Source organism: Thermobia domestica, chromosome 3 (assembly GCF_964235325.1).
Source record: "Thermobia domestica chromosome 3, izTheDome1.hap1.1, whole genome shotgun sequence".
NCBI lineage: Eukaryota > Metazoa > Arthropoda > Insecta > Zygentoma > Lepismatidae > Thermobia > Thermobia domestica.
The window spans coordinates 79,421,954-79,433,096 of NC_137456.1; the positions used below are offsets into that span (position 1 = coordinate 79,421,954).

General features: G+C 32.3%; 1 protein-coding gene across 1 annotated transcript in view; it reads left to right on the plus strand.

Annotated features, from left to right (window-relative positions):
• Nucleotides 1–7,412, plus strand: part of LOC145680544 (uncharacterized) — a 66,790-nt gene extending 59,378 nt beyond the window's left edge. The window contains exon 17 of the mRNA XM_081751169.1: nt 348–7,412. Coding sequence (XP_081607295.1) covers nt 348–539 — 192 coding nt within the window. The 3' untranslated portion in view covers nt 540–7,412. The remainder of the gene's footprint in view (nt 1–347) is intronic.
• Nucleotides 7,413–11,143: the final 3,731 nt, after the last annotated feature.

The following is an 11,143-nucleotide window of genomic DNA, read 5'->3' on the forward strand; positions in this document are numbered from 1 at the left end:
GTATTTCTGATCCCTAGATTAGCAGAGAATCGCACTTCGGTCTTCTGGTTGCTGGGTAATTACTTTGCCACTGAGCTTCTAGCAGTAGTCTTTAACATTCCTGATCCTGAATTAAGCAGGCAACTCTTGGGCATTGTTCAGTAAAATATAATTCATTGCCTAGATATTGCATTGGAATTTCTCTGGTTTTAGCGTGAGTGTATTGTTCGTGTTGTAAAAGTTCCCATCAGTTACGGACGATACGGACGAACAAATGTGACTTCTTTATAGTTTTATATAGTACCGTAAGACAAGTAGAATACTTCTATGAAGTTAAAATTAGTAAGTTTTTACGTCTTTTTTGGTAGGTTGAAGCCTCTGATAGCAGTTCACTAGAGGAACTTCCCTTGACCCAAGAAGATTCAGCACGGTTAGAAAGTTGTTTAAGCCAGTTACGAGACATAGTTGGTGATCACGTTCCAAGAGATGAGCTAGTACAAGTAGCTTTGGCAGCAGACTATGATATCAATAGAGCTCTTAATTTCTTTTATTCATCTTGAGAATTATTCTCATGTGCGTGGATGATGCATCAGTCTTAGTGAGAAATAAATAAATATATATGTATGTATATACATCACACAACAGAAGAAGAAAGGCATAAATATGTAGCAAAATGAGTGCTAGTTTTTCTTGTAAGTGCAAAAAATCGCTATCAGAAGGTGAGAAACAGATTGTCAATTGACTGTTTTCCTCGCGTGTTTTGGAGATTATGAAGTGATACGTGTGTGAATGGGAATATCAAGAAGATTTGAGAGAAACTCTGTACTTCAAAGTGTTGTCATTTTTAAAACTTGTACAAGAAGAGCCAATAAGATTACACATAAGTATTTAAAACAGTTGAAATGTATAATGGAACTTTAGAGAAATAGCTTTTTTATTATTATTATTGTTCGTCTATTAACGTAATATTTTTTGTTTTCATTCCGAGTTAATTGTGAAAGCATTATTTACATTGCATTTTTAAAAATAGTTTTTCTCTCTTTCTCTCTCGAATATCCAATATTTTCGCGCTCCAAACCCAGTTGTTGAAAGCGAAGTACGAAATGTAATATTGCACTTCGTTAATATTATCGTTACAATTATTTCCCTAGTTGAAAGTTCTTCATGGTTAAAAGACACTAGAATAGTGAATCTTTTTATTTTTTTCAATGTTTAGACATGCTGAACATTTGTGAAGATATCATCGGGACAGATAAACAGAATATGAAGATATACTGTAAAAAAAAATGTAAAAGACAGAGTAATGAATAAATTTTTGACGTCGAAGGGTAGTGTGCGATGAAAACTAATAATTATAATAAAAAAGCACTGTTATTTGTTGTATTATGTGATAACACGAACTGTAATAGGGAAGTTTTTTGGTGTTAAACGTGTTATTTTTCTCAAATTTAAAAGAAAACGAAATGTTAAGCTGGTGAAAGTATTCACTTGCTACTGAATAACATATGGAGTTAATATAAATATATATATATATAAAGTCATCTTGTATTTAAAAGGATTATTAAAAGAAAGAAAAAAGATAATTTTATAGGTCTTTTCAACGAGTCTGTTGTATATAGGAGTGTAAATGTGGAAATGTAAAAACACAAATGTATGACCTTAAAGATACGAGATGGATAATATATGTGCATTCTCCAACATATATTTCTCTATGTATAAATATTAACGTAACCTTTTCACATATGCCTTAATCGGTTCTGTTACAGGACATCTGCAACACGAGTTGACAGTGTTAGCATTAGTTGCTAATTGTAAGAAATGTGGGAAGCAAATAACATTAAATTAATTATATATATATATATATATATAATTTGTTGACATCTGATGAAAGGCATGTATCGACTTCACTTACTCAGACTTTGAGTGTTTTCTATCTTTAGACACACTTCTTGTCAATATATGAATTTTTTTCTTTCTCCTTTCGCTTGACGAAAGAAACAAAAAAAAAAAAAATCTCATTGTTAAAGTTTAAGTGTTTCGGCTACTCAGTCAGTGTTGTGTAGCTTAGATATTCTTGTAGATAAATCTTTGATTAGAAGTGGAATTTTTACTTTTAATTTTATTTTTTCTTCTCACGCAATGTTATGTTTTGTGTAGACTGAGCCTTTTATTCTGTGACACAAAAGAAGTACAATCGATAATTTCAAAATGACTTGTGTAAACTTCTCTCGAAAAGTAATGAAGGGGAGGGGGGAATGCTACTAAGAAATACCATTTTGTATTTATTTATTGTAAATAATGCTGTGCGTACTTTTTTTTTATTATAATATAAAAAAATATATTATTTTTGAGTTTGTAAATATGACTGAAAGCTTTTTTTCTTGTGTTGAAAATATTTATATAGTAAATTATATTTTGAAACACACCCAGTATATGTTGTGTACATTTGAATATTTTGTATGGTTTACTTATGTATTGTTAGGAAAAAAAATCAGTGGTAATGGTGATAAAGAAACACCCAATTACGTTGAGTTTTGTAGTCGTATTCTCCAAAAGAGAAGGAAGTAAAATTTTAGTACTTTAAGTAAAGAAGTAAAATGCGGTTCTGTTGGTTGATTTACGAACAAGAAAACTGCTTTTTCGTATTGTTTATATCTGCAAATATATGAATACAAGGAACTTTATGAGTAGTTTTCTGAATCAGTTGTAGTTCTTCAACAGTAAATATTCTGCTACACAGCAGACAGAACTGTTGGTTAAGAGACACCTTTCTCAAGTTTTCTTATGCGTTCTCCCATTATATATATATTATCTCCCTCTCCTTATCCTCCGTATTTAACAATGTCCACTTACAGAACACTTCTACCAATTTTTATTTGGCAAATCATCGTCAGCCCGTTTAAATCTGCTGCTCCGTAAGTTGATTTTTCAGCCGCGATAAACAGTACGTACTAACGTGTAAACTCAGTCACTTAAAGGTGTAAATCAGATTTGGATTTTTTAAATATATAAATACATATATATATATATTCCCATTGATTTACTGTAATGTGATCGGTATAAATAAACTGGAATTTTAATGTAATGTTACTTTAATTAAATTTGATTGTTAAATATTAAAATTAAATTTCACAAATTTTAGTTTTCACGAAGTAGCGGACATTTAAGTAGATTCAAAGAAGAAATCAGTAGAATCAAACCAGTTCATTCCAAAGAAAACAGAAAAATGACAGTGGGATTGACCTCATATAAAACAGTGGAATTGGTCTAGAAATAAAGATAATGTAGGTATTAAGCATTGTCAACACTCAAATGTTTTTGCAGACTGAAGTGTTAGCGTTTTCCTGAACAAAGATACCGGCACTATGAAGAATGAAATGAAGGGTAAAAAGAATTACAATTAAATAAGCATGAAATAGAAATATTTACATTGAGAGACATGACAAGAATCATCTTATGTACCTAGGGAGATACCGTTACAATGTCAGCAAGAATAATGAAAATCATCGTCCTAAAAAAATCCGGACGACAAGTTTATGTATATGTATAGGTTTATTCAAAAAGCGCGCCGGTTTTGTTATATCAAATTATAACTTTATTTTTTCAAAACACTAACAAAATTCATAAACATGTTCATCACACATTCTGATTTCAGGTATGGTGAATGACGTCGGGCATATGACCACTTCTACTGCGCTGGCATGCAAAAACTCTGTTCGTGAAATTCGCTATGGCTGCCTGACACTGTCACGAACCACTGTAATGTTTTGCTGATAATAACCACCACGACGACGCCCAGGACTTTTAATGTTCACCGTTGAACCCGTTTCAATGAAATTTTTTTATAACTCTGCGAACTATTGATTCATTCGGTGTTTCATTTTGCTCCAGAACCGCGCGAAGTTGCTGCATAACTTTCTCCGTTCTGATAAGTTTTCACAATTAGCACACGTTGCGCTACAGTAAACTGCTTCATGGCTGAAGATACGCGAGAAATTCAGACTAAGGTACAATCGGCATGTTTGTTGATAGATCAACAATACAAAACAATGTCGGCAACCGAGAAACAAGAATTTGCCAGACGATCCAAAACCGGCGCGCTTTTTGAATAAGCCTTTATAAAGTACACTCAATTATTAGCTCCCGGCGTAAGCATGCGAAAGCTTATAGTTTCACTTCAAGTTACGTGTATATATATATATATATATATATATATATATATATATATATTTGGTACTTTATTTCGCGGTAACTACTGACCGAATCTGAACGAAATTTGGTGGGCAAGTAGCTTATAATCTGAGGAGTAAAGATTGCTATATCTGGTGACTGGGTTCGGACAAGCTTGGATCGCCTTCTATGTAATACTTTATTTCTCGGTAACTGCTCTTTCAAAGTAACCCTATTTCTCTTCGTCAGTTTAGGAATTGTGTAGCGCATCGGATACAAACTTTCGGGGCCCACGGGCCATAGTTTGCCCATAATTGGTCTAAAAAATAAAGATCGGTATATTTGCTGGCTGAGCTCGACCAGAGGCAGGTTCGGTTTGGCAACAGAGGCTGTGTTCCACAGCTTTACAGGCCGAGGGCTTCTGAGTGCAGTTCACTTCTGCTTATTTAAATACAGATTGAGAATTTAGGTAAAAAATTTGTCGATAATTACTGATTAATATAGGGTTTCAACGAAGAAAGATTGTTTTGGTTATAATTATATACAGAATTCCTCAGGATAGGTGTAAAATTCTGAATTACGAAACAAAAGCAAATCATCCTTCTTTATATATTTGTTTCAGGCATACAAAGTGTATAAATATGGTTTGTTTTTACTATTTCACTCTTAACCTAATATATTTTGTCTTATTTATTTATTTATTTTTATTTTTTTAATTTTTTTTTTAAGTACATTTTACTTCTGAAGATGAAGCTAAAATGTTTGAGTGTTGAATGACTTAATACTTTTTTTCTGTTAGTGGAGAATTAAGGTACGCATTGTTTACCAGTATTAATGGACTCGAGCTTTTATAATATAGATTTTCTTTTACTCTTAGACGGTCTGCTTTACATGTGATTCAATCTTCTGAACTATTTTTTATGACCGTCTCAAATCTAATCTTTCTTTGCCTTTATTTTATATCTTCACTTTTATTTCTTTGATATGTTTGGTTCATTCTACATTTTTTTTTCTTCGTAGTGCCATAGCTCCGATGTTTATAAGATTACCGTATGTAATTGCCCAATCAGTATTTATGTGGCAGATTTTGAGACTCCTATTGTAAAAGATGTACCTATAGCAATGTAAAAGATGTTATAAAAATAAACCATAATCTTACTGTTGGTTCCAAAATGACTGCACTTCTAAACAGTATAGAACAAATTAAATTAATTATTTAAAAATGTCAAAATTGGTAAGAAAGTAAAAATATCTTAATTATTTCAATACTATATAGTATATCTTAATTATTCCAATGATCTTCGAGTTATTGTATTCCCTATTAGGATTCATGGTGAAATAATAATTAGTGTTTGCAATTTGCACATAACACAACAAACGAAAATACATACTAACTAATTGTACGCTTTAGAAAAAGTAATAGCTAAAATTGCTCGCACGGCACAAGACCACCTTTAGCATATGATGTTCGTGCTGGGATTCCCACTGCGTCTGCCAATGTTTTTCAACTGATGCTAAAACTAGCATTCAAAAGTCGAGTTTCATTCAACTGTGTGTAAGGCGTACTTGAATATTAAACTTAATTTTAAGGAATTTTTAACGCACTTTGTTTTAAGATTCGATCATAAAGCTTTCAAAAGTGAAACAGAGTGATTTTCTGTGAGTTTTACATTACAGTTGAAGTATTACAATTTGAGTTATAAATATTCTTACTATATCTCAACAACTACTTTGTTTAAGAACAAAAACACGCATTATTACAATGTGAAATATAATAATAAACTATCTGAAATATAATAATAAACTATCTTCGTAATGATACTTTAAAGAAGTTATTTATATGGTCAAGAAAATAAAATTGATACATATTGAAAGCGTAATATTTTAACTTTTTTATAAAACTCATCATCACCCCAACCTTTAATTTATCCCAGTTTAATGTGATAAATTTTGCAACTTCTATTATTTGCTACTTTGGTATTTTCTTGTCCATTTATTTGATTATTTATGAAATTCTTTTTGTTTGTCTTATAAATAAGACCGTAGTCAAATATATTAGAAATTCCTCCGGGTTCGTTTAAGGCAGTGGTTCAAATTGACTCTGCGAGCTCAATCTAGGGCATGCGCAATACATTTTCAGCATATTTAGACACTAACATAAAGTAGTTTGTAAAATAAAATTTGTATTATTCAAAAAGTAATTTTTCCTCTACGGTTATCATCAAATGCCCCGTTTGAGAGAGGCTGTTGCCGCTTCTCTCTCAAAATATAATGATATGTAACTTCTTGTTTCACTGTAGAATCGTTATTAAAAGTGTATGTACAGTTATTATTTTAGTCGTTTCTCAAATTCTGCAATATTGGAAATCATAGTTCGATTTGTCGGAGTTAGAGCAATGAGGACACTAAGCAACAACAACAACAACAACAACAACAACAAAATGTTTACGATATTTGAATTGAACGTCCCATGATTATGCTTGTTAGGCTAAGGGAGACGATGATTAAAGCAAGTGAATGATGATGGAAGAATTGGTGGAATGAGAAAGTGGGAGGAAATGGGAATTTCCCGAGAAGACCCACGACCACGATGTTGTCCGCCATAAACTTAATTGGTCGGGGATCGAACCAGGGACCCCACACGCCAGAGGTAAGCGCTCTACTAATGAGCCACCGTGCCCTTTACTTAAGAATTTAATGAATTATATTTGCAGCGTCATTGTGAAAGATTTCTTCTAAGACCGTCTTAAGTCAAACAGCAATTCTTGAGTGAGTAACTGCAGCGTTTTTATATTATTATTATTATTATTATTATTATTATTATTATTATTATTATTATTATTATTATTATTATTATTATTATTATTATTATTATTATTATTAGTTCTGTCTATATCAAACTTGTAGTGTTGTTTTTCTTTTATTTGTTAACTTTCGGTTTGGTATAAAATAAACTATTATCCTTTATATAATAATGAAAAATTGATTTCACTTACACTATTTCCAAAAATGATACTTCAGTTTATATCACTATATATTTGCTATTTCAACCGTCCATTAAAAGAAAATCCCAAAAGTTGTCCAACTTCAGGAGGTCAGCTTTATAGGGAAGCTACAGAATTCAGATATTTACTGCATTTTGTCTCTCATGGATCTTGGCAGAATTCGATACATTTTATGTTCCTTCAGATTACAGAATGTTTGCATGAATTCGAAAGGTATTTCCCCCACATTAAGTGAAGTCAAAATTAAAAATGAAAGTTGTTTTTTTTTTTTTTTTTTTTAAATAATGTTTTTCCGCGAGATCGAATTGAACCAAAAATAGAATAAATTCAGTAGAAAATTTCTCTCTTCATCTGTATATTCAGTCTTTACCATAATTCATAAGCAAAAAGTAGGAAAGAATTCGACTCAGAAATTAATTTGTTGCTGTTTCTATCTGCTTGATGTGACTTAAAGGTACTAGTTAATAAAAGGTAAATATTGTTTTTTGTGACCTTTTATGATGGCTAACATCTGGAATAACTTAAAGAATACATAAAACAATAAAGATTCTATGCAAAATAGAGAATTATTCTAGTTCCTGAGCCCGAACAATAAATATAGGAGCAAGATGACTTAGTTAGGGTGTCCACATTTTTTAAAGTCAGGAAACTTCAGGAAAGTAAACATGTCCTGGTACAGTATGTATCAGGAAAGTCGGGGGAATGGCAGATTGGTCAGGGAAAAATAGATTGAGGTCCATTTTTCGGTTATTGAGTTTACGAAATAATAAGTGTAGTATCTTCCTAATGCATATGTTTGTAAATTTATATTCTTTTGGGGGGTGTGGTGGCTCAGTGGTAGAGCGTTCACCTCCGGTGCTTGGGGTCCCTGGTTCGATCCCAGCTCGCGCCGTGTGGACTTTGTGGTGGACAAACACTGTGCTCGTGGGTTTTCTCGGGGTTCTCCCGTTTCCTCCCACTTTCTTCATTCCACCATTTCACTCATTTCTTTAGCCTAACCGGCATAACCGTGGGACGTAAAACTTAAAGATTTCATTTCATTTCATTTTTATATTCTTTTGGATGAAAGAAAATTGTAAAAAGAAAGAAACAGAAGTATAGAGAGCACAAAGGCGAGGGGGAGACTGAAGTTTTTCTTATTTTTAAATTATTCAATGGTCAGGGAAATCTGGAACTTTGGTCATAGAAAATCAGGGAAAAGTCAGGGATTTTTTTTTTTCAAATTATGTGGACACCCTGTTAGTGGTGGAGCGGTCACCTCTGGTGAGGGAAATTCTGGTTCTATCCCAGGTAATGTCAGTATTTTGTGAATTCGTATCCGTGGATTATATCGGGATTCTCTCGTTTCCATCCACATTTTATTACACCAATTATTTTATAATTATTCGGTTTTCAATATATGAAATATCCAGAGACTAAAAAAACATTTTTCGTTCATCCTAAGATTTGTTTCGGAAACCATATGCACAGAAAATCTTGAAAAAAGTATCGACAAATTGCATAAATACAAGTAGTACATCACCCTCCTCGCTGGTCTAGTGACTAGTTCGCGCGTGCCTTTGGTGCTTAAAGGTCCCAGGTTCGATTCTGGGTGGGAGATTATCTATTACAATACAGTGGTTCTGATCTCACCACTTTAAATCGTAAGTGTTGTCTTATATAACCGTTCCTGACAAAGAATATAAATACAAATTAAACGATATCCAGCAGACACGTATACTTGGATAAACAGTATTTATATAGTTCCATCCTTGAAGACAATCTAGCTTTCCCTATTGCAATTTCGTTTGCTGTTGTTATTTAAGATATTTATATAAATATTTAAAACATGAATGTTTCTTTAAAACAGTTTCAGTAGGTGTTAAGTTTGAACTTCAAAAAAATCCCATTAAATTGTGAGAATTCGATATGAGTAAAATTCAAACTTTATTATTTTTAGTTCCACTTCCACGAGTGGAAGGTAACAGATATTTCAATGCCAAGTCAGTTATTTTCTTGATTAAGTCTCATGAAAACCCGGTAGCAGACATGTTTAGTTCTGAATTTCATCCCCAATGTAACCCATTTTGGTTGAAAATATTCAACCAGAGTATTTTCAATTTCATTTACATAGATGAAACTTCAGAGAAATGTTACATTTTTCTTTCTCGGACAATCAAAACTACGCTTCGGACTGTCACAGACATGACCTATGCAAATACATGTTTATTTAGATAATAGCGCATGCTGTACTATTGTTATAATTGGAAGATAAGAAAAAAGTTATGACCATTTTTGTCTTCCTTATCTTCTACATCGTATGGATAGCACATCTCTCATTGTCATTAGTGCGTTCGATAAGGTTTAAATCAAACGGCAAAAAAGTTAATTTTCCTAAGTTGTAGTGAAACTGTTAACCTTCGACTCTGCAGCTTCATGTGCAGTAGTGTTTTAAAAGGTGTTTCGAGCATTAGTTTTTCAACTTTTTAATAGTCTAGAATTTGCAACCAGGAAATTTTACAGAGTGGGACAACTGAGAAAAAAAAACGGGTTTTGAGTTGACTTACATAAACTGCCTTCCATGTAAAACAGTAAATTGCATATTACTGCGGCAATTAGCAGGCACCAGACAAGGAAAAACCCTTGAATAAGAGTTTAAGATTAAAATTGTTTATTATTATTATTATTATTATTATTATTATTATTATTACTATTATTATTATTATTATTATTATTATTATTATTATTATTATTATTATTATTATTATTATTATTATTATTATTATTATTAGTGAGTGTGTGAAATTTAAACCCACATTTGTTTCCACTGGAAATCGAATCTATGTTCCTTCAAACTTCAGAACATTACAATTAAATGTATAAAGTTGAAACAGCCCTTTTCGGGAGTACTACTTAAATAGAAATATAACTGTGATATCGTGAATTCATAGTATGTTGATTCTTATGATCTAATCCTTATCGGGTAGCTCAGATAGCTCAGTGATAGACCTCTCAGTTGTGGTGCAAAGGATCATAGGTTTCTTCCTAGGCAATCTGACATTGTATTGTTTCGGAATTCTATAAGTATCTTCGTGTCAGCAATTACCTTACAATTATTTGCTTGCATTTCCCACCTGTTTCCTTTGGATTACATAAAATCCTTGTGAGCTGAAAGTTTTACAACTAACACACAATATATTTTAAACGAGTTTGGTCAAGGAGTGCAATAATGTTGCAAATTAAATGAAAACTGAGCTCCTTCGTTGCTAAGCGGTTAGCGTACACGCCTTTGGCGTGGGAGACCCGGGTTAGATTCCCGGTGGGAGCTCATGTGGTTCGGATTTCACGTTCAGTAGATCCCGTTTCTTATAGCCTCGCTGCTGAAAGGGACGTTAAACTCAAAACCAACCCAATTAAATTAAAACTATATAATTAACCCTAGGATGCATGTTATAGGTGAAAATTGACCCACGTCGTTTTCATATACAGGATCACCATCTCCCTTAAAATTTTTGTTCTTAGTAAGAAATTCTACAATTCAGCGTTGTGTAGTTCTTTTGTCTTAGCTCAAAACTCAGAACACTGATTTAATTCACAAAGTGAAGCCATAAAATAGCCACATATTCAAAGATGATTAGACTCTTCAATATTACTGATACTGCTTAGCCGATTGTACTTCGTAATTTAATTCGCATGCTACTTGGAACAAGAAATACACCTGACGTTTTATAATTTTTAAGTGCATAATTATCCGAAGCATACTAATGACTTACAAACTTTGTCAGAAGCGCTCACTAATAATAATAGTAATAATAAAAAACAATTAGACTTTAAATTAGAACAGTGTTATTTATAACGAAGAAAATATACTGTAATCAATTAATTTATTCACTCAGAACACATCAACTAAGAACCTCTTTTCTGGTGTAAAGATAACGTGTATTTTCTTTTGCAAAGTAATATTTAAACATAATTTAAAATAAACTGTGCTAGTTGTGAATGTAGAGTGA